At 38.7% G+C, this 24,978-nt stretch overlaps 1 protein-coding gene across 7 annotated transcripts in view; it reads right to left on the bottom strand.

Moving 5' to 3' along the window:
* SLC44A5 (solute carrier family 44 member 5) overlaps positions 1 to 24,978 on the bottom strand; it is a 344,022-nt gene that overhangs the window by 53,349 nt on the left and 265,695 nt on the right. For all 7 annotated transcript variants that reach the window (XR_013384133.1, XM_077905063.1, XM_077905065.1 and 4 more), the window contains 4 exons: positions 23,097 to 23,181; positions 10,328 to 10,412; positions 3,693 to 3,821; positions 2,808 to 2,868 (listed from right to left, as the gene is read on the bottom strand). Coding sequence is in view for 6 of the 7 variants with exons in the window: in XM_077905063.1 (XP_077761189.1) it covers positions 2,808 to 2,868; positions 3,693 to 3,821; positions 10,328 to 10,412; positions 23,097 to 23,181 (360 nt within the window). In the remaining variant the exon portion in view is untranslated. The remainder of the gene's footprint in view (positions 1 to 2,807; positions 2,869 to 3,692; positions 3,822 to 10,327; positions 10,413 to 23,096; positions 23,182 to 24,978) is intronic.

Here is a 24,978-nt window from a genome sequence, read left to right on the forward strand (position 1 = left end):
GAGGAGAGAGGGGGGGAGGAGAGAGGGGGGGAGGAGAGAGGGGGGAGGAGAGAGGGGGGGAGGAGAGAGGGGGGGAGGAGAGAGGGGGGGAGGAGAGAGGGGGGGAGGAGAGAGGGGGGGAGGAGAGAGGGGGGGAGGAGAGAGGGGGGGAGGAGAGAGGGGGGGAGGAGAGAGGGGGGGAGGAGAGAGGGGGGGAGGAGAGAGGGGGGGAGGAGAGAGGGGGGGAGGAGAGAGGGGGGGAGGAGAGAGGGGGGGGAGGAGAGAGAACATAAATGAGCAGTGGGGAGGGACAAAGGGATAGGGAGAAACAGGCTCCCCACTGAGCAGGGAACCAGATATGAGGCTGGATCCCACTGAGCCTCCCAGGCACCCCAGGTTTACTTATTCTTATTAAAAAATATATCTTAGATACTCCTTGAGTGAAACATTGAAAACTGAAGATTAGTGAATAATTCCTTGAGAAATAAGAACTAGCTCAGACTTCAGGCTACTAAGACAACTGGATTTTTATTTGTGAAGTCTTAATAATTTGCCTCCCATCCAAACCATTTACATGGGTTTTTTTTGGAGGGGCTAGAAATAGAAATTCTAAGGCTATCAAAATGGCCCAGAACCTTGCAGACTAGCATCATTTCTCTGTAGAGTTACCTCACCTGTTCAATCTTCTATGCACTTATTTTGATTAAATAGAATCCTTCCCTCTTTACAAACCTGTATTACTTAAAGTATTTTAAAACCCCAATTTTAAATGAAGAGAGAACAGAAATCAGAAGTGGATCATTTTTATGTATTTTTAACAGATTTGCATGGGGTTTTGAGGAGTTTGAACCTAAAAATATTGAAGCAGTTGATATAGGGAAAGAAGGAATACATCTTTACTAAGCCTTTCCTGACTTTTCGGGCTTAAAATGACCTCTAGTCTATCTACCTCCATCTTCGGTAGCGCTTAAAATATATGGCTGAGTCCTTCAGTAGCTTCCTCATCTTTCTCTGGTTCTTCCCTGGCAAATTCGACATAGTTGTCTCTACCAGCTGCTTCTATTCCCTCTCCAATCACAATCCGCCCCCACCACTCCAAAAAATTTGTCCTCCCAGTGATCCCAGTGATTTCCAAGTGGCCAAAACCTCCAAAGTTCTTTTAGTCATCATCCTGCTTGAAGCCATTTCCTAGCACAGTGCTTGGTACGTAGTAGAACTCAGTAAATATTTGCTGTTGCATTAACCATTCTGAGTCTTTGACATGTTAGTCAACCCCTGCCTTTTGAAACTCCCTTCCTTTGGCTTACATGCCCAGATTCTCTCCTGCCCTCCCTTCAGCTTTTCTGTGCATTCCTGCCCCTTGCCACTCCTTAAATAGGACTGTTTCCGCCTACAGAGTCCTCCAGAGACCTTGAAATGGGCAATTCCATCCAATCAGTTAGTTTCAATTGCTAAATATGCTCATTATATATTTGGAAAGTAGAGAAAATAAGGAAGATACAAAATAATACATAGTTCTACCATCTACAATGAACTCTATTAACATTTTAGATCAATTCCCTTCTAGTCTTTCTTCTAAAAGAAGTTTTTGAGACTCCTAACCATAAAATAAATGCACAGTTTTCCCTTGTTTCTTTTAATGTTGCTTATTTTTCCTTTCATAAACTCCTGAATAAGTAAATTTTATTAGCTGCATACTATTCCATTAAGTAGTATACTCAATCACCTACTGGGGGAATGAACACAAATTGACCGTGATGTTTACCTCAATGTCTGTGAGGGACAAAGCCTTATTCAGTCTTGTATCTCCAGTGTACATTTTATATTGTGTAATTTAACCAAACTGTACTTGTAAGGGCAGGAATGTCTTATACTCTTCCATCTATTATACCTTCAGTGATTAAAGATTAATTTCTATCATTTTGTAACATTGTTTCTTGACTACTGACCCTTGTTGCCCAGGGCTTCCCAGCAAAACATAGTTGCTTACAAGACCTACATCTTTACTCAAGGTCCTCAATGACCCAAAAGAAAAGTGATAGGGGCGCATAAGAGGTTGTATTTGGTGGTGGCACAAATGGAAAACTTGTACAAGTGGAAAATTTGTAAGAATGGAAATTTTTTTTAAAAGTTAGACAAAGTTTATATAAACTTTAAAATTTATAAATCTTAAAAATATAAAATATTGATTCATTTAGGAGACACATAAATATTTCAAATTTCAAATTCTAGGACAAGTCTATGTCTCACTTCACTCCCCAAGCAACTTCTGAACAAACTCTTTGACTCAGTTCAGGGGTGAGTGTGCAAGATTATAAGACTATGTCTGTGTGTGTTTACATGTGCTCATAGAGCACTAGATAATCTATTCGGGCTTTAAAAATCCTTTTTAAATTTATTTTTATTTTTAAAGGTTTTATTTATTTATTCATGAGACACACAGAGAGGCACAGACACAGGCAGAGGAAGAAGCAGGCTCCTCACAGGGAACCTGATGCAGGATTTGATCCCGAGACAGGTATCACACCCTGAGCAGAAAGCAGATGCTCAACCACTGAGTCACCCAGGCAGCCTTAAAATCAGATTTTGATCTTTTCTGTGTATGTTGATGCAGCAAAACCCCAAAACTAACAGAGTTCCAGTGGAAATATCTCTGGCTGGAGTCAGGAGAATGGGCTATAGCTTTGGCTTCTTCTTAATTAACTCTGGGACATTGGGCCAGTCACACAACTATTCTAGGCTTCGGTATTTGTCAATAGTGAAATAAGGGGACTGAATTAAATAACTTCTTATAATTACAGATTCTAAGATAAGTAATAACCACTTACATGGTTTGCTTGGAAAAATCGCTGTTGGACAATCATCATCCAGTAAAAGTTGTGCAAGAGCCTAAAATGAAAGGAAGAGTATAACATTGAAAAGACTACACAATGACAACGTTTACTCTCAGTATAAAAATTGTCCTTTAAAAATTTAACTCCATAATTATCTCATTATTTCATATTACTCTAATAAGTGATTTTAATATCACACACACATGCTTATTTGACAAATGCTCTTAAATGTCCTAATTGTAATTCAATCAAATCAACTATAATAAAACCAGACCCACTGAAGCCACAACACACCTTTGGATGTGAATATCTATGACTTAATCATATTCTGAGTCTCTAATTCTTCAAACTTTTTTTTTCTGGAAAAAGAGTATCCTCTTTAAGTTAGAAGCCATTATTATCATTTAATGCAATGGAACTTTAGAATTCCTTAATAAGTCTCAAACCTAGATAGGGTTTGAGGATTTTTTTTTTTAATGAATAATTATCAAGTTGGGTTTGGAAGTAAAATTCTTGTTACCACGTAGCCATGGATCTTCATCATTACAGTAATGAAATGGTGACATTAATAAAATGAAATGACATTAGCTCCTAGATCTTGATGGCAAAAAAATCCATCCACATAGAGAATTTGTTGGTTTCAGGGACGAGTTAAAGCTAACTTACCAGACGTAAGAGTCTTGCATAACACCCAAAGTCTACACAATGATATGCTATAAATGGTGCATATATGTTAGTATGTACATGTGCATTTGTGTTTCAGTAGAATAATCATCATCTCCTGGATGATTTAGAAGCCTGTCCATTACAAATGCTCATGTTACACTTGAAATCAAAACAAAAGTTAAATTCTTTAGTTTTAAGCTTAAACACACATACCTTTGCAGGCTTTCCAAAAGGGGTCTTGCAGAACTGGCTGTAGTATGTCGAATAATTTTGGCTTGTTTTGTGTGCAAATTCTATTTCCATGTAGGTTAAAAATTTTTCTGGGCACTTGGAGACACAGATCTGTAAAGAAAAGGAACACAGTGGTGGGGATTCAATTAAGTTGAACAAACCAAGAAAGTAAAATTAGATTTCTAGGTTATGCAACCACTATAAAGAGCAAAGCACCATTTTCCATCTAAGAAACTTACATCAATTTTCTAATTTATGTAAAAAATAAACATCTGGGTGGCTCAGTGGTTGAGTGTCTGCCTTTGGTTTGGGTTATGGTCCCAGGGTCCTGGGATCAGGTCCCACATCAGGCTCCCTGCAGGGAGCCTGCTTTTCCCTCTGCCTATGTCTCTGGCTCTCTCTGTGTCTCTCATTTAAAAATAAATAAAACCTTCAAAAGAAAAAATAAGATTTCATGTACTAGTTATCAATCTCTACTCCTTGTCTTTGATCATGATTTGGTTAAGACAATAAGATATTGTAGCAGACCTGTTCTTAACTTCTGATTTTGAGATAACTGCAGATCTACTTGCAGCTATGAGAAATAATTCATTCTGTCCAATTTTATCCAATGGTAATAACTTGCACAATTACAGAACAATATCACAACCAAAAAATTGATGTTGCCACCATCCACTAACCTTTGCAAGATTAATCTTGCTTGTATAGTTTATACATTTTCAGGGTTAAAATCTTGCCTCCTTTCCTACATATGAATTAAATGGTGAAATGCTCTGAATATTGATAACTTATGCCACTAATAACTATCAGTGCCAGTGAATTTTCGACAACTGTCAAAATATAATTGGGGATGTATGATTATAAGAAACTAACAAAATTAGGACTATTTGTGGCACTCAATCATTATTACAGTCTTTTACTAACACCAGTCAAATGTGGACAGAGAGGTCACCAATGCAATTATTTTACGTTAATGAACTTAGAGAACCTATTAATGCCAAACTAGAACACTGTGCTAGTAGTCCACAGAGCCACTGTGGAGTGACTGAAACCCAATTAGGAACTCCACAGAGAGAAAGCTGAATCTGAGAAGATGCACTTGATTTGTTTATAATTAAAAAACAAAAACAAAGATCCTATTAAGCCATGATAGTTGCAGTCCTGACACATTCTCTCCTCCGCCTTCAGTTACTCCTTATGAAAGGCTGCATCTCAGACTTCATCTCCCTGCTGTTCTTTGGTAACTTCTCACTGGCCAGATTCTAGTTCAATCCATTGACAGCTAGGTAAGACACTGCTTCTGAGCTGATCTCTTTCCCATCCTTTGGGTCATGTTTCTACTGTACACAAAAATATTTGGTATTGACCCCACAGCTAAGGTAGCAGGTGGATGACTAACTGGATACTGTAAGATGATATTAACAGATTGGAGGTGACAGCAGCAGTCTAATTTCTTTTAGAAGTTCTGACAAGGCAAACAAACTGTCTCCACATCCACACCTCCATATGCATTTTCTGTTAGTTTCTCATATGTACATAGGCATTCACGCAATCACTCATGCGCACGTGCACGCACACACACACACCCCTCTAGAGGAAATATTGAGGTTTCATAGGTATCTTTTTACTAAAGCTGAAGAACTGTTTAGGGACATTGAAAGCCTCCAACATGCGCATTTTTTGAAAGAAGGCCAAGGTTATCATTAACACAAATGTCAAAATTTCACTCTGATTGGAGCTAAGCTGAATAAACCTATAACACTGGGAGATATTTTACATTTAGACTTTGACAATTATAGGACTTTGAAAGGTAACCTCACTAGTTCCCCTATTGAGTACATTTACATGGATTTATAAAATGAATACTGAAAGTGCTAATGCTTTAGGCCTTAACTGACAGTAACAATATATATATAAGAAAGTAATTAAAATAGCAAAAAGTGGTTTGTTAAAGAGAAGCACATCAAATTTCCTTCCAGACACAAATGAGCTGTTAAAAAACAATATAGCAACTGCTTTTTACTCTCTCCCTATCAGACCGATTTGTTCACTTTAAATACAGTGCTGATTAGTAGCAATCAACATATAATTGGCCAAAAATGAAGGTCACATTGAGGTAGGGTATCCTAATTGATCACAGTCTGTCCTTTAAATGCTTGTGACACACGTCTGGACCATGCTGGCAGTTAACAAACAAACAAAAAACCCCACAATGCATAAAAATATGGCTTGAATCAGTAGATACACTAATGTCTGGCAGACTAAAAGCAAGTCTCCATTACTGGCAGCTAAAATATATTCAGACTCAATCCTGATTTTTTTGTGTAACCACAAAATGCTTTAAATGTAATTCATCATTATTTTTATATCTTCAATTCATATAGGTTTAATGATCTAATACAAGTCAGAATTTGGGGAGTAGAAAAGTTATACTATAGGTTACAATACTACATTTGTTATGAAAAAAAAAAAAACCCATGACCTAGTAAATAATTTATGGTGTATTTAACATAACTGTAAATAACATGTATGTGGGTAAAAAAGCATAATGTACAAGGATATTTTTGTTTCATCAGGAGAATGATGGATTTGTATAGTGGAAAACTTCCGAGTGGGTGTAGGAAGATATTAATTTACTCATTCACTTATTCTTTCAACAAATACTTAGTGATCACCTACTCTGAGCCTGTTCTAGGTACTGTAAACACAATAAAACAGATAAAACCCTTCCCCTTAAGCTGTTTGCCTTCTAGCAGGGGAGAGATGGATAACAACAAGTAAAACTATTTGTTATGAGATGGTCATAAATGCTATGGGGAAAAATTAAGGCTAGAAAGGAGGTTAGAGAATAAAAGGCTGCTGAGTGGGATTCCAATTTTAAATGGGTGGTCAAGGAAGGCCTCCCTAAAAAGGCAACATTTGAGGAAAGATGTGAAGACTAGTGATCAAGCCACAGTGACTTGGAGAAAGTACTGTAGGCAGGGAGAACACCATCTAAGGCTCTGCGACAGGAGCATTCCTGGATCCTTCACAAATAGATGGGTAATATAACCTGAGTACAGTGAGCAGAGAGAGAGTAGCAGCATATGTAGTCAGAGAGTTGGACAGTGAAAGATCCAGTAAGGACATTGTTAAGACTTTGCTTTTAATCTCAGTAACTTGGGAACATATGGGGGCATGGGCTGAACAAAGGAGAGACATAAATGTGACATATTTAATAGGATCACACTGGCTGTTGGGTAGAAAAGAGACTGAAAGGAGTAGAAAGCAGGGCAAGGATAGAGTCAGAGAGACTAGTCAGGAGGTCCCTGAAATGATCTAGAAAAAAAGACGATGATTCTTTAAAAAAAGGAAGAGATGGTGAAAAGTAGTTTGGTCCAGATATATTTTGAATGGAGACCAGAGGAATTAGCTGGCAGTTCATACATGAGTACAAAAAAAAAAAAAAAAAAAAAAAAGAGGAACCAAGGAGGATTCATTGATATTTGGAGCTGGCCTTAACTGAAACAGGGAAGACCGATGGGATTGGAGAATAATATTAAGGAAGAAGTCAGACATTAGGAATTGAGTTTTGGACATGTTACATTTGAGATGTCAACTAACTATCCATGTAGAGGCCTTGCGTAGGAAGTTGGATATAAAGATCAGGAGTTTAGGGAGTAGACTTATCTGGAGATATAAATTAGGGAGGGAAGCATGTAGATGATGAAACCATAAGACTAGGCAAGATTACCAAGAGAGTAAACATAGATTTTGAAAAGGACTAAGCTTGGTGATGGAAGGGAATTCCAACATTTACAAGATGTTGGAAAGATGAAGAAAAATCAGCAAAGGAGACTAACAAGGAGTAGCCAGAGATTTGGGTGGAAACCTAGAAGAATGTTGTGCCGTGGAAGCCACATCAAGAAAGTGTTGAGGAGGAGGCTTGAATAAACAATGTTGTTAGATCATATAAATGTGGAATGAGAATTGGCCACCGGTTTAATAATATGGAGGTCGATGGTATCATTTGGGGGCAATTGGAGTAGGAGTAAAAGCCTGAATGAGAAGAGAGGATTTAGACACACTGAACATAGACTGTTTGAGGACTTTTGCAAAACAGAGGTAAGATATGGAGCAGTACCTGGAGGTTGTGTGTGGGCAGGGAGGGTTGTGGGGTAAAGGAGAGAATTTTTTTGAGATAGAAGAAATAACAGCATGTTTGTATATTGATGGGGATGATTTACTAGTGAAAGAAAAATGGTAATAAGAAAAAAAAAAACAACATTTCTGGAATGATGTGCTTGAGTGTGTGTGAGAGAGATAATGCACAAATAGATAGACGGGGCACCTGGGTGGCTCAGTGGTTAAGCGTCTGCCTTCGGCTCAGGATGTGATCCCAGGGTCCTAGGATGGAGTCCTGCATAGGATTTCCCACAGGGAGTCTGCTTCTCCCTCTGCCTATGTCTCTGCCTCTCTCTAGGTCTCTCATGAATAAATAAAATCTTTAAAAAAAAAGTTAACTACAAAAAAAAAAAAAAAATAGGATGACCTGAGGAGCAAGGGCAGTTCAACCACAGCATAACAAGGAGAGGTTGAACAAATACATGAACATAAATGACAACAGGTAGGCAAGAGGAGGTCACTGTAGGATCTTTCAAAATTTGTCTTTGAACGCTTACACTTTCTCAGTAAAATAGGAAGCGAATTCAGAGGCTGACAAGGAGATTGGGAAGTTTAAGGTAAGGGGAAAATGTATGAAATTGTTTACTAGAAGGCTAAGCTAGTGAACAAAGAGTCTGTAGCATGGTTGTGGGACAGCACTAAGGGCCCAGGAGGTTAGTCGCTCTGAATTGAAAGAACTGTTCTATATATTTTCTACTACAACTCATGGCTGCCTGAGTTCAAGCATGGAATAGGCAGAGAGCTGCACTTAGCTAGGGATGAGGTTTTGCCAGGGAACAACAACTACGTGGGAGGGGACAAGAAATGGATTTTATATAAGGGAGTGGATTTTAAGAAGGACCATGAAATCTAAGTCAGACACAGAGGGAAATGAAAACATGAAGGAACTGAGGGACACTGGGGCGGGGGGGATGGTTAGCATTAAGGGTTTGTAGGTGCCAATGAGGTACAATGATTGGAGTTGGAATGTTAGAGGCATTGCAGTGGTCAGACATTGGGATGTTTGAAACTGAGACTTATGAAGGGTGGTAATTACTAGTACTGACAAGGTCAAGAATTTGATCTTGGGAGGGGGTGGCTGTGGTAGAAAACAAAGTCTTGTGGTAGAGGTAGTCACAGAACGAAGATGCCAGGGTCTGAGGTTGGCTTCAGTCTCAGCAGGAAATAAGACATCAAAAGTCTATGAGAGAGAGATGAGGAAGAGAGGAAGAAAGCAGAATTACCAACTAGATCAGGGAAGATCTTGGGTGTGGTTTACTGGCACATGGAACAAAAAGGAAATAGAAGTTAGAAGCCTACTACATTTTGGGGGTAGTTGTGCTGCCGCAGAATTCATGAGCTAACCTGAAAAGGCCTTTGACTGTTAAAACAGTCTTTGAGGTGCTAAATTCGCACAACAGCAAGGGAGCTTCAAAGCTCTGTTGCCATCAAAAGAGCTTATGTCTCCAGTGCTCAGCAATGATGTGGTCTGAGGCCAGCAGAGGGGAAATCTCCTCCCGGGTGGTTGAGTAAAGGACCATAGGGTGAAATGGGGAATAACAATCCAGGTCTAATAAAACTGTTTCCATGCACCAGAGACCACTGTGCATTTATCACTCCTTTCTGATTTGGAGTTTGTATCCTAATAGTCCTAAGCCTTGGCCCTCATTGCGTTTTCAATGGGAAGATCTGATAGAGGATATATCCCCCATAAATCCTTGGACTTTGGGTTAAAGATAGTACTACATGGAATGCTGGGCTGTCTCCCTTGGGAAGAAGAAGGGGATTCTGGAGGACAGAGGGATAGACTAGGGAAGACCTAACTAATTGCCATTGAAGTCTATGCCTCATCCCACAAGTACATTGCTTTTGTCCTTCCTTCTTGCATCTCGTGGTGAACACATAAAAATAACATGTATGTTGTATGAGTAGAAGTGTGATGTGTGAACATTTTTAATCCAAGGCTTTTAAGAGCAGAGACGCTTTATTCATCTTCTATTTCCCTCTGACAGGTGGATGCAGATGATGAGAAGGATGGAGGAAGGGCTGCCAGATGAAAGGAGCCTAGAGAAGAGTTGCCCACTGATCATAAACCACAGCCTGATACGGTTATATGGCCAGGAATAAACTATTATGTTAAGTCACTGAAAAACTCAAGTTTATTATAATAGCTAGCTTTACTCTTCCTAATACTGATCTTGAGAAAAATATCACTTCTCAGACCTGCAGTTTATTTTATAAAACTAGGTTGTTTGACCAAATCGCCAAGGTTCTTTAGTGATACTACAATGATTAATCCTGCTTCATTTTAATATCATTTGATTGTATCTAAACAAATAGGAGCTCATGCTTGTGTCTTCCCACCTTCCATTAGTCCATGTTAACTATGCATACACAGAATCCAAATGGAATTGAATTCTTTTATCCAAAAATGTTCAAAATTGCAAGGCTTTTTTTTTTTTTTTTTGCCTTACCTGTGTAGTAGGGCACTGTAGGTTTACCACCACAGAGGGACTGGTACAGCTGAATAAGTTAAAGTAAAACAGAATGGTCTTGTTCCTGTTAAGAAAACAACATAAAGTAATCTTTAGTGACTGTGGAAATATTCCATATCATTTCAGACCCTGTATACTTTTAATATAATGACCTTTAAAAATTGGCTTCATTTTCCCTAGACAGCTACAGTATAGTCCCCAACTCCCCTTTAAGCTGCTAACATTCACAGCTCCTTTTTGTAATAGTAAAAAACTGAAATAATGAAATTGTCCATCAACAGCAGATTGGCTAAAGAATTTCACATCCACAAAGAAGACTGTGTTGCCATTGAAAAATAATGATTCCGTAAGAGCCAGATTCACTCTTTCACCACTCAAACAGCCTTATCATCTACACAGTATTCTGGTACATGTGATTTGAATTTGTACCCATGCAAATGAATAAATTATTGCATGTCATGGATCACTGGAGTTCCTTGGGATTATTTAAAACTGAATGGTAAATCTCTAGGTGTCAAGAGTCCCTCATAGGTAAAACTGATTTATAAACTGCAAAATGCTACATAAACTGAAATTATTCACCAAATTATGCTATTGTCAAGGGTAAGGCTCATACCTTATTCACTTTAATATCCCTACTTTGCCAACACAACCTAGTACTTAGCCCTTTCTAGATATTTATCAAATGTTGCAGAATGAATGAGAATAATTCCAGAATAAGTTGTTGTTGTTTAATCTTAGAATCCAACTTAGCTTTCCAGTACAAAGCCATAGTCATTCAGTCACAGTCTGTTTGATATCCTTAAACTTCAGTGAACCTCATGGGGCACCTGGGTGGCTCAGTCGGTTAAGCATCTGATGTTTGATTTTGGCTCAGGTCAGTCATGATCATGAGGTCATGATCTCAAGGTCTGTGGATAGAGCCCTGTGTTGGCCTCTGCTCTCCCTCCACCCTTCCCCCCCTACTCACACTCATTCTCTTTCTCTAATAATCTTAAAAAACAAAAATAAAACTTCAGTGAACCTCAGATTCCTCAGGTACAGAGTAGGTGGTGATGGTTGCAACTGAGCAATTCCATGGGAATGCCTGAAGGAGTAACTATTTAACTTACACTGTATTTCCATCAAGAAACAACAAAGTAAAATCAATTGCAAACTAGTAGTTCAAAATGCTGTACCATGCACTTAAGCCTTTCTGTCCTCTTTCCTGAAACTCATGGAAATAAAAGAATGGAAGTACAAAAAGTAATAAACCTCATCAAACCAGTTGAGGGTAGGGAAAGACAAGATCTGTTCACAACTATATGAGAGTTCAGCAATTTCTGGAAGATGGAAAGCATATGAGAGTATGCTGAGTGATGAATGCACCACAAAGGAGTATGGAAAGAGTGGGATACCACTTGCCTGTTAGAAATCATGAGATGCTGGATTCAGTTTTGAAAGTGAAAAATGTGGCTGAAAACAAGATTAATTGAAGATTTATATACAGAACTACAGTACAAACCAGCACCTCTCTTTTCTCCCATACCCCTGCACTTGGAATTCCAGCATCCAGGAAAAACATGCAAAACCTGAGGCCTCCTTTGTGGAATGAGCCTTCTGGGGTTAGCAAAGGCTTTTTACAGAATTTGGTGCCCCAGCCTACAAGCCTGTCACTTTGAAAGCTCAGACCTGACAGCCAGTTTCCCATCAGTTCATGCTGTAGTGAAATCTGACAGTGAACACGGCCTTATCACCCTATACAGGGAAGAGGTCTCACAGAAAAACAGAACTACTAACATAGCTTTGGGACAAATTCACAGAAGTGACTTAAGTTCTTTAATAATAATGGGCAATCAAGTAGAATCAGGAATGTAAGGAAGAATCAGCATATGAAAGATAAAGTGAACAAAAACTGATGCTGGATGAAATCAATTTAGGGCATAGGATGGACTTTTAAATCCAGTATTTTCAAAGTACCTCAAGCAGACTATCCATAAAATAAGAGCAGTATATAATAACAAAGAAATAGAGGGTAAGAGAATTTTTAAAGATCAAAAATATGAGGAAGATGGAAAAGTACAAAGACCCTAAGCTTACCCCATCCATGGATACAACTAGGTAACACCCATATCAGTGTAAAATGACTGAAGACTATCAGAACAAATTCTCCACAGCTAAACATAGAGAAGAGGCTAACTTGAAGAGTTTAGGAAGGGCAGAGACAAGAGTTAAACAGACCCATGGGACTCTCTCCAGGAGGGACAATGCAAGTGCAGAGATGGAAAAGAAACAGATCCTCACACCAGGAAGCCCAGGCATGGGGAAGATGAATCAACAAAACATTTGGCTTTGAAAACCAAAGGAGCTGAACTTTGTGACTTTTTACAGGCATTGGGGCTTAGTACCTGGAACTTTAAAGGTCAGCAGGCTGGACCCTGGAAAAGCTGGGAAAGCCTGGAGGGCAGGAAGAAAGAGTCCCCACCCTTAAAAAGCACAACAAACAGCCCCACTAAGATACAGCATAGAAGCAACAGTTTGGATAATATCTGGGGAATACAGGATGGAGATTTGCTTATTAATCTTGGAACAAAGGCTGGAGGGGCAGAGATTTTGGGGGGACTTCTCCAAGAACAAAAGAGCTTATAGGTGTCATTTCCCTTCTCTGCCCCACCCCACCCCCAAACTTAGAGGGACACTTGTGGGAGCCAGCATGGTGCCAACATTTGGTATCTCACTTGCCAACACTGCACTCTGCCCCCTCATTCTCCAGCAGACATGCCTTTGCACAGTCAAGCTTCCACTCTAGGTTTACCCCCAAGCAGACTTGAGCAAAGCTTCCTGACACTGTGCACCTCACCCCCGTGTTCTCCTGTGGACCTGCTCCCTTCAATACAACCTTGGAGAGACCATCCAAAGTGCTACCACAAGCCTGGCAGGGTGCAAGAAAACCTGAGGGAGGCCAGAACAACTCCAAAGTCACTCCTACCCAACAGAAAGGGACTGAGAACCATACACACCAGATTAAATTTGGCTCACAATGAATTTGGTGGGCTGGGGGCAGACATCTGGTCTAACAACAGGCCCTCCCCACCAACGAAAGCTTCTCAAGGGACAATAAAGAGAAAGAACCCTGAAGTTCAGTGCTACTGCATCTCCAGCAAACATCTGATAGGACTCAACTCAAGTGCAGGACAGAATAAATCCTGCCCACAAGAAGGAAAGAGAACCATTGCAGAGGACTGGAATAAAGGTAAAAACAGCTCAGCCACAATAGCAGGGCACACACGACATATATAAGAGACATTCCTAAAGCACCAGGTTCTGGTGAACAGGGGACATTGCAGTGTAGGGCACTATAGGACCTCTCCTTCATAAGGCCATTGCTTTCAAGAGGAGACATAGTGGACTTTCCAAACATAATAACAGAGTTATGCAAAATAAGGAGACAGAGGAACTTTTTTTAGTACATGGAACTAAAAAAACAGGACAAAGTCACAGCAAGAGAGCTAAATGCAATAAAGTAATATATACATACCCGTTAGAGAATTTAAAGTAATGGTCATAAAATACTCAGACTTGAGAAAAAGGTAGAGGACCTCAGTGAGACCACAACAAAGAGACAAAAAACAGAAAAGAGAATCGAGATGAAGTAACAATAACTAAAATTAAAAATACACTAAATGAAATAAATTGTAGAATAGAGGAAGAAGAGAAACAGATTAATGATCTAGAGCACAGACTAATGGAAAGCAATCAACCTAAACAAGAGAGAAAAAAAATACAAAATGAAAATAGACTTAGGGATCTCAGTGACACCATCAAGGGTACTAATATTCACATTATACAGATCCTAGAAAGTGAAGAGAGAGAAAAGGGCTAGAAAATTTGAAGAAATAGTATCCCAAATCTGGGGTAGGAAACAGAAATCCAAATCCCAGAAGCACAGACAAGACCCAACAAAATCAACCCAGGATGGTCCATACCAGGACACATAGTAATTAAAATGGCTAAAAAAAAAAAAAGGGGGGGGGCGCGCTAAAGAGAATTTTTAAGAGCAGCAAGAGAAAAAAAAGCAGTTGCATATCAGGGAAATCACATAAGGCCATCAGCTGATTTCTCAGCAGAAATTTTGCTGGCCTGAAGAGAGTTCCATGATATATTCAAAGTACTGAAAGAAAAAAACCTGTAACCAAGAATATTCTATTTAGCAAGGCTATCATTCAGAATAGGAGAGAGAATTTTCTAGACAAACAAAAGTCAAAGGAATTCATGACCACTAAATGAGCCCTACAAGAAATGTTAAAGGGGACTCTGAGTGGAAAGGAAAGGCCACAAGATTAAGAAAAGTAGGAAGAAGAAAAAAAAAAAAGAAAAGTAGGAAGATCAAAAGCAGTAAAATTAAGTATATTTGTAAAAGTCAGTCAAGGGATTCATGAAAGGATATAGAGAACCACATCATATATCTAAAATGTGGGGAGGAGAGGAGGAAAGAATGGGTTCAAAGTTTTGTGACCATCAATTTAGCATAGACTGTTATATGGATAGGTTATCTGAAAATCTAATGGTAACCAGAAAATAAAAAGCTAGTAGCAGACATGCAAAAAATGAGAAAGGAATCCAAACATATCACCTAAAGAAAGCTATCAAACTGTGAGAAAAGAGAGCAAGATAAGAAAGGAACAGAGAAAACTACAAAAACCATAATAGGATAATGGCAATAAGTATATACCTGTCAATAATTACTTTGAATATAAGTGGACTAAAAACTCTAATTAAAGGTCAAAGTATGTCAGAATGAATAAAAAAACAAGACCCATCTACATGCTGCCAATAAGAGACTCATTTCAGAACTTAAGACGATATAGATTGAAAGTGAAGGATATAAAAGCAGTTATCAGGCAAATGGAAGTGAAAAAAAAAAAAAAAAGCAAGGGTGCCAATATTTATATCAGACAAATTAGACTTTCTAACAAGACCGTAAAAACAAGAAAGTTAGTAATAATAATAAAGGGAACAATTCAACAAGAAGATCTAACAATTGTAAATATATATGCATCCAACACAGGAGCATCCAAATACATAAAGCAGTAAACATTAAGGAAATGGCCAATAGAGAAATAATGGAAGGGGATTTTAACACCCCACTTACATCAATGGACAAATCATCCAAACAGAAAATCAGCAAGGAAACAGTGACTTTGAATAACAATTAGACCAGATGGATCTAAAAGATATATCAGAATATTCCACTGAAAAACTGTAGGCTACACATTCTTTTCAAGTGTACATGGAACATTCTCACATATTAGGCCTCAAAATAAGTCTCAACAAATTAAAAAAGATAGAAGTCATGCTATGCATCTTTTCTGATCAAAACTCTATGACACTAGAAATCAATCACAAGAAAAAAAATCTGAAAAGAACAAATTCATACAGAATAAATAGCTTGCTATAAACAATGAATGAGCCAACCAAGAAATCAAAGAGGAAATCAAATAATATGTGGAGACAAATGAAGATAGAAAATACAATGGTCCAAAATTTGGAGGATGCAGCAAAAGCTGTTCTAAAAGGCAAATTTATAGGCATAGAGGCCTACCTCAAAAAGCAAGAAAAAAATCTCAAATAAGCAACCCAGCCTTACACATAAAGGAGCTAGAAAACAAATCACACCCAAAACCAGTAGAAGGAAGGAAATAATAAAGATTAAAGCAGAAATAAATGAAACAGGAAGAAAAAGAAAACAAAACAATGGAACAGATCAGTGAAAGCAGGAGCTGGTTCTCTGAAAAGATTAACAAAATTGAAAACTTTAGCCAGACTCATCAAGAAAGACAGACACTTCTCAAAGAAATAGAATAATTCTTAGAAACCTATAAACTCCCAAAACTGAAACAGGGAGAAATCGAAAACTTCAACAGACCCATGGGGAATACAGCCAATAATATTGTCACTTTCTGAGATGACCGATCGTAACTACCCTTAACATGGTGAGCATATCCAAATGTATACAGTTGTCGAACCCCTATGCTGCACACACCTGCTGAAACATTATAAGTTGACATTATATATAATATTACGTGTTACATTACGTGTAAGATAACATTAGAAGTCAACCATGGGTCAGAATAAAATTTTTAAAGAAAAAACTTGTTGGCTAATATTATAAAGAATGTTAACGCTCTATGTTAAAGCAAACTGAAATGTGGAAGATACTAAGCTGCCAATAAAGCATACGATTCGACTTTGATATTAGTGACTGAGTAGACATGAAATGGAACAGCCCAGTACCGAATAAAATTTACAGAGTTATAAAGTCAAAGTCTTTTGTTTCCAACTTCTAGAATCAACCTACCAGTAGATCGTGGAAGGTTCTGTTCAAGTTGCAGAACTGAACTCCATAACCTATTTGACTACGTAAAGCATAAATATAGAAAGAGGAAGGGGAAATGAAAAGAAAGAGGGAGAGAAGGGCAATGGAATAATATCCTCCTTTTATACAAAAAGGAGTCAAAACACTGACAAAAGTTGACGGAACAGGAAACAGAGGGCTTAGTTTACTATTTAAAGTCACAGAAGTAACCATTTGAAAATCTAAAGGTAATAACCTGACTATAAACAGAGAGGAGTTAGGGATCAGGGAAAGAGAGAATATAAATGAATTAAATCTCTATTTTTCATAGCAGGCTGTCAGTGGATACTTATTTTTTTTTCCCCCAGTGGATATTCCTAACATTAACAAAGCACAAGAGAATAATCCTATTAAAGTCTTACAAAAAAAAAAGTCCTACAAAAACAACAAGAGCCAAACCACCAGAAGAACGAAGACCAGTGTTACAGGCTGGATGTCTGTGTCTATCCGTGAATTCTTATGTTGAAATCTCCCCCTGCAATGGGATAGCACCGGGAGGTGGGACTTTGGGAGGTGACTGGGTCATGAGAGTGGAGCCCTAGTGAACACACTCTCATTAGAGACCCCAGAGAGCTCTCTATTCCCTTGCTCCGTCTGAAGGTCTGCACACAGGGGAACGCCCCCCCCCCCCCCAGGAGCCCGAGCACACTGGCCCCCTGATGGTGGACTTCCAGTCCCCAGAACAGTAAGAAAGGAGTATCTGTCATTTCCAAGCCGCCCAGCCTATGGCACTGTTCTAGCACCCGAACTTACTAGGAGGGCCAGAGAGAAGAGGGGGTGCCTGTCCTAGGACAGGAGTCCTGAGAGCCCTGGGACAGGAGGCCACTGCTTTTCTTGCCCTTATAAGCTCTTCATTAATGTCTGGCTTACTTTCACACGCACGTGATACTGATGCAGGTTTTAAAAGTTAAATCAAGGGACGCCTGGGTGGGCTCAGTGGTTGAGCATCTGCCTTCAGCTCAGGGTGTGTGATCCCAGGTCCGGGGATCCAGTCCCCCTATGGGGCTCCCCGCAGGAAGCCTGCTTCTCTCTGTGGGTCTTTCATAAATAAATAAATAAAACCTTTTAAAAATAAAAATAAATAAGAGTTAAGTCAAGGAGTACATCTGGGTTTGTAGCATGTTCAAATTTGTGAGACCTCCTTGCCACGTCAGGAGAGGTTCTTCTGTAAAGGTGAGTTTTCTTGCTCGACTTAGATGCCAAATTGATGCAAAACTTAAATGGAAGGGTCTTGTCCTCTTAATCTTACCTGTTTTTGAAACTGAATGTCACACCAGGGGAGGAGTATTTTACCTAATTTGGTAACTGCGCTGCATTTCTGTTCAAGCACCTCTATGAGCTGAACTTTTTAGTAGTAGCCAGAAGGTGGCATCAAAATCAATTGAGTGGAAACCCCAAAGCACAGGACCTTGCTCCAGCATCAGGAATACAACTTTCCTGAAACTCAATAGGCAGAGAAAGTTGATGACAGAGCACTCCGTTTACCTTTGTTTCCTTAGAGACAACCCCCCCCCCATGCTTCTCCTAGCATCCTTTTGGCTAAGCATGGATATAAACAAACCACAAAAATGGCCAAACTCTACATTCCAAATATTATCCCACCATCTGTAAGCGTGGAACTTCTTAGTTATATGGAAGATCTTTGAGAATTGAGAATCTAAGGGTTGCTGTAAGTCCATCATGCTGCCAACAAGTACAAGTACTCTGTGACACGGCAACAACTGTTTTCTGGACTCTATTGTTCGGGGGGCCTAAGTTAATTTACACATCCTGACATAGATGCATTTCATTTTACAACAGAAGTGTGTGCGTGTGTGTGTGTGTGTGTGTGTGTGTGTTAATTTAATGATATTTTTTACCAGTTAACGTTCAAGATTTTTAAGTCTGGTAAACATACAACATTTTATCATAGGACGGTACTGTAATTTAATTCGTCTCTATTTATAGCCATTTAGGCTGTTTCCCTTTTAGTACTACTATCTCATAGCACCCATAGCAATACAACATTAGGAAATTTTATTTAAATTTCCACTACAGAAGTTTCTAGGAGGAAAACTGCTGAATTACAAGGAATATGCAAATTTGGTAACTATTTCGCAGAAGCTCCTTTTAGACAATAGGCTTGAGCAATGGAAACTTGGTCAAGCAGAGAGAGGGGCCCAAAGGGACTCCAACCCCTGGCTAAATACAGACAGGCCCATTGGGGGACCCGCCTCAAAAGATCCGTAGGCCCTCTAATGGGCTAAGGCCCTCTAATGGGCTACTTAACAACCGGCCACAGTTACCAAAGCAGGGGAAATTCCACACCGTCACACCTCCCTCACCTGCCCCCGTAAGGACCAGTCCCCACCCACTACCCTCCTTGCAGGTGGCCTCTCCTCTGCGGTCTGGCCTGCAGCTCCCTTGTGGTGTATTCAATAAACTTCTAACTCCGTTATTCTGCCTCCGGTGAATTCTTGCCACTGCCAGCACCCCTGGCTTCCACCAGATAGTCGCCCCACATTTGGGGGCCTCCATCCAATCAGGAGACACACCACATGTAAATGCCACAGTTTTGGTAAATATTATATTTCACTACCACAGTAGAAAATGATATGCTTTGCCCGCATCCCCCCCCCCCGCCACTCTGATCAACACTGTAAAATTTTAAGGTTTTTGACAACCTAACAAGCAAAAAAAAAAAAAAAAAAAAAGTATTAATTTGCATTTCTTTAACTATGAACAGTGTCTTGTATTATGGCCATTGGTATTTTCTGTTTGTGATTTTTGCCAACTTTGTTATTGAATTATTCTTTTCCTCTTTGAATTTTTTAACAGCAGTTCATATAATAAAGCTATCGACCCATTGTCAGATATAGACATTAAAAATATTTTTTTTCTGGATTGCTACTTTTAACTCTGTATACAGTGAGTTAAGTGGTAATATAGTAGCGATGTATTTTCAAATAAAGACTACTTTACCCCATAATTCTATAAATATAACCACGTTTTTTTCTGTTGATTTCTTATATATTTTATATACAAAATCTTCAATGTTTCAGTATTCATTTTGGTGTAAGGTAGGAGATAAATATCTAATTTTATTTTTTTTAAGATTTTATTTATTTATTCATGAGAGAGAGAAAGAGAGAGAGAGAGAGAGGCAGAGACAGAGGGAGAAGCAGGCTCCATTCAGGGAGCCCGATGCAGGACTCAATTCCGGATCTCCAGGATCAAGCCCTGGGCTGAAGGTGGTGCTAAATCGCTGAGCCACCCGGGCTACCCTAATTTTATTTTATATTCATGAATAGTATTTCAGTTAATTCAGTACCACTTAATAATTTATCTTTTTGCCATTGATGCAAAATCTCATCTTTATCACATTCCAAATTTATATTTATCATTGTATTTACTTCTTTCTGCCTCTTTCTATGATAGTTCCACACTGTTTAAGTGATTGAAATCTGATATTTTCATAGATATTTTCAATTACTATTAAAAACTCTAGCCATCATTTAAACTTCTTGTTAAATTTTCAAATTACTATACATTATAAGAATTAAAATAAGTGAAAAGTTTAAAATATAAATTATATATTATGTAATTGTTACATGATGATTATGGTATCAGAAATCAGTGGGAAAAAGAGCATATTATTCAACCAACTATTCTGAGGTAATTGCATCTGCAGTTGAAAAAAAAGTTTGAGAGACACCTGGGTGGGTCAGTGGTTGAGCATCTGCCTTCGGCTCAGGGTGTGATCCCGGGGTCCTAGAATCAAGTCCCACATCTCGTGGGCTTCTTGTGGGGAGTCTGCTTCTCCCTCTGCCTATGTCTCTGCTTTCTCTGTGTCTCTCATGAATAAATAAAATCTTTAAAAACAAAAGAGAAAAAAAGTTTGATTCCTACTTCAGTCCATATTCAAAGAAGGAATTCCAAGTAGATTAGAAATTTAAATATAAAAAAGAGAATCATAAAAATATTAGAGAAATACAGGTGAATGTTATTTTCAAGAGTAGGAAAGCAATTCTAATCATGACACAAAATCCAGAAAGTAGAAAGGAAAAAAAAAAAAAAAACAGAATCACCTCTTGAAAATATCAACATAATTTTTAATGGCTCCATTACATTGGAGATATCATATTTACTATCATCCACATATTGAATATCTATATAGTTTCTGATATAATTATAAATAATATGCTTATGAACATATTTTCTGGTTACACTGGGATTGTCTTTGATCTTTATGTACTGAAATTTGTAGTATCCCATTTTTGTTGGAAATAAGTAGGTCATTGGCTTAGGTCTAGAAAAGTTATTGTTACAGAGGCTCTTTTAAAAATAGACTATTTTAAGAACTAGAGATTTAGACATTTGTATGATTTTCTTTTTTTACACCACCTGGTGCTTTCTTTGTCCTTCGTAGTATAAAAGTTTTGTGGGCAATGTCTAGGATTTTTCTGAGCTTAAAACAAGAATTACCACTCTCGATGAGGATTTAGTCCAGTCTCTAATAGACTACAAGGACCTTTTGTTGTAGGAGTTACTTGTCTGTCATAAACTCAATCTGTTTAAGGATTTGATCCTCACACACCCTACTGCCCAAAGTTCTAGTTTCTCTTGATCATTTGTAGCGATTCTACTCCATGAATTTTATTAACCTTTCCTGAATCTCTTTTTTTCATTTGTATCTCTTGGATAAGCAGCTCCAAAGTTATGGGTGTGCAGCATTCTGAACACAACAAATGTTTGCACAAACACACTCACACACACACAGAAAATGTTCTGAGCCTTATGTTTTTGGTGGTAGTAAGGGCTGCCGTTTTGTCTTTTAACCATTCAATACCAGCTTTTATAGAAACTGAATTAGTTATGAAGAATCAGGAGATCTAGTAAAAACCCAGGTATGGCAAGAAATGGACCAGTGAGAAAGGAGAGGAAATTTTCTAAAAATATAGAATTCATGCTTTTGTTTTTTTAAGGTAAAGAAATAGAAAACTGGGATCCCTGGGTGGCGCAGCGGTTTGGCGCCTGCCTTTGGCCCAGGGCGCGATCCTGGAGACCCGGGATCGAATCCCACGTCGGGCTCCTGGTGCATGGAGCCTGCTTGTGTCTCTGCCTCTCTCTCTCTCTCACTGTGTGCCTATCATAAAAAAAAAAAAAAAAAAAAAAAAGAAATAGAAAACTTGCCTTCAGAAATTGGAGACTTTTGTTATGATTGATATTAGAAGGGAATTTGATAGAACATCCTCCCTTGTTTGTTCCAGCTAGTCAGAGTCATTGTCTACAGCAGCCAAGTAGGTTTGAAAAGCTTACCACTGACCGAGGACTTTCTGGGTGGCACACACTTTCAAAAGTGGAGTGATTTGTCAGTAGGCACCGTGGCAAGAACGATTCTAACTGCAGTGTTTAGCTCCTCAGAGCTCAGCCTTCCAAAAGCCATTTCATACAGCATTTTAAAATAGGACTTCTGATAAAAATCGCTCGTCCAACTCATCCATTATGCGTATACTTTTATTAAGCAGAGTCTTCATGCATCCTAATAAAATGCTGCATAACAATGACAACTTGTCCTAAGTCATATAGTATGGAATCTCCCGATTCCTTATGAACGGTCTCTAGGAGAAAGGGCAGGGTAAACCTCCTTTCTGAATTCCAATCTTCTTAGGAAGTCTAGTACAATTAATGTAAAAATGATTTTGTCACCAGCTAGACCCTAAGCCTGGCCATTATGGCTCACCTGCTTGTACCCACCAACATCCGCCCCACATATTCCTTAAGCTCTTCTTCCCAGCTTATCCCTTAACTCAGGCAAAGGAACTTATGGGCATAACATCCCATGATGGAGACTGAAACTACCCCTCAAGCAGTGATGACTGCCTGAGGAAGAGCGATGGTGGCCCAGACCACCCAAACCGAGTTTGAACTAAACCTCTGACCCACTTCAGATGGACCACAGAGTGATCTCTGGAGCGACCAACCTCATCATCTTTACCTCATTACACTACTTCAATCTCTGCCCATGATGGAGCACAAGCCTCATTTACATAACATACGACGCATGTTTCCTTAAGGTGCATGTGTGACCTTATACGGACCTCTGCATGTCACGACAGGGCTTCTCTATCTAAAAATTCATCCTAACCTTAAATAATAAGAACCCATGCAGCTTTGCTCAGGGAGTCACAACTTTAGAAGTTATTTCCTGTGATCCACTTATTTGGTGCAAATGAAGTTTCCTTTGTGTGACAACTCACCTGGTGTAGTTTCTACCTGTGACTCACCAAGGAGCGAGATCACGCTGGTTCAGTTACAGTTTCTAGGTTCCAGCTTAACAGTAAAACCAGACAAAGGAAAGGCAGCCATACTCACTCATTGGAGGTGCCCTTCTGGCCACAGAAGTGGCCCTTGCTGTCTGTAGGATAGGCCACTCTCCTGGGGTCTCCATGTATCCAGGCTACAAGAACAAGAAAGGACAAAAACTCTATCAGCAACAGCTGACTAACAGCAGTCTGATTTGAGAAATTAGAATGCACCACTGCAACACGCTAACCTCTCCCCTCAGTCACAGGAGATTATTGATTTTCTTCAAAGAGTAATTTCTTAATGAAAAGTAAAATAAAATATGGATGAATCAGTCAGAAAACACATTTCTCTTAATCTCTCAGGACTCATCTGGGTTGTAGCCAAAACCTGAGGTAATGCACTTAGAAAATGACATTTATTAGAATGTGAATTGGAGGGCACACTACAAATGCTTGGTTGGCTAGAAGTCACTTTTTTTCCTAGGGCTTAACACTAAATGACTTCATAGCAGAGCTAATAAATTTACAGTAAATATTATGATGTAATCCTTTGGGTTATATGTAAGTGAAAACCATTTACAAATTCAACCGAATGAAACTGTAATACCCTGGTCTAGGTATTAGTCCTTATTAGTCATAAGGACTAGGTCCTTATGACTTCATGTGACAGTATAAAAGGCAAACATTAGCAACTTTAGGGGCAATAGATAATAAAGATTTGCTGTATATTTTGGGTGATAGCCTCAAAGCTTAGTATAAGTATCAAGTGTTCTCAAACTGCAAAAACTGAAGACTTGATTCTGTTTTCTTGGAAGATGCTGGGCTCTATCTGGTACAAACTCATCACCTTTATTTTCCAAGAATCATAAATTTGACAGGTAAAATACAGAATGACAGAAAAGAACATGCATTAGCTAAATACCACCCTCTAATTCTAACTGAATGTTTCTATTTTTTTCAGTTTGATTAGTATAGCTCCTAAAAAAATCTAGAAAATGCATTGGTCATCTAATAACGCTGTCTCTGCATATGGAAAACATAGCTCTTTGTCCTTTGCTTCCTTTAACATTTTCCCAGCTATCTCCTTACCCACATTTATTGGATTTGACAGTTCGTGTAATAATTCAATCACCCTTATGTACATGGCCTGTGTGACTCGGGAAGATAAAAAAAAATCAATTCTGAATAAGAATTTTAATATGGAAGAGAAATTTTTCTCAATAATTTTTCTCATCCATCCAAGCCTTTCCTTTTAGTATCTAAGTGCCCAGAAAAGTCTCCTTTGTCTCATTCTTTCTTCAATGTCATAGAGGCCAAATAGGTTTCATCTTCTAATACAGTCTTATAAAATCTGACTCATTCAGGCAGTCCTCTGCTGCCTTATCTTCTTGTCTTTATTTCCCAGAATAAAGAAAGTAGACTATAAAGAAAGCATTTAAATGTCAGCTAAGCAGTCAGTGGACAATGTCTCTGGATACCATTTTATTATATTCTGCTTTTATATTTATATCTTTTTCTAGTCACATTTTTGCTAAAACTAAAAGGTCCAATTTCACCTATTTTCTGAAATAGTGTTCTTTTAACTTTACCCTGAAATAGTTTATTCCCTTTCCATACAAATATTAATTTGGAAATGGCACCTGAGGAAGCATTTAGATTGCTAGGTTGGCTACTTAATATATTTATGATCCTGAGTACGTTATTTAATTGTTTCAGTTTGGGCTATTTTTTTAAATTTTTTATTTATTCAGAGAGAGAGGCAGAGACACAGGCAGAGGGAGAAGCAGGGTCACTTTGGGGAGCCTGATGCAAGACTCGATCCCAGGACCCCGGTATCATGACCTGAGCCAAAGGCAGACAATCACTGAGACACCGAGGTGCCCTGGCTTTCTAATTTGTTACTACAAAATGGGTATGATACCACCAAACCCCACATGAATGTTGAGAAT

The sequence above is a fragment of the Canis aureus genome, chromosome 8, assembly GCF_053574225.1.
Source record: "Canis aureus isolate CA01 chromosome 8, VMU_Caureus_v.1.0, whole genome shotgun sequence".
Classification (NCBI taxonomy): domain Eukaryota; kingdom Metazoa; phylum Chordata; class Mammalia; order Carnivora; family Canidae; genus Canis; species Canis aureus.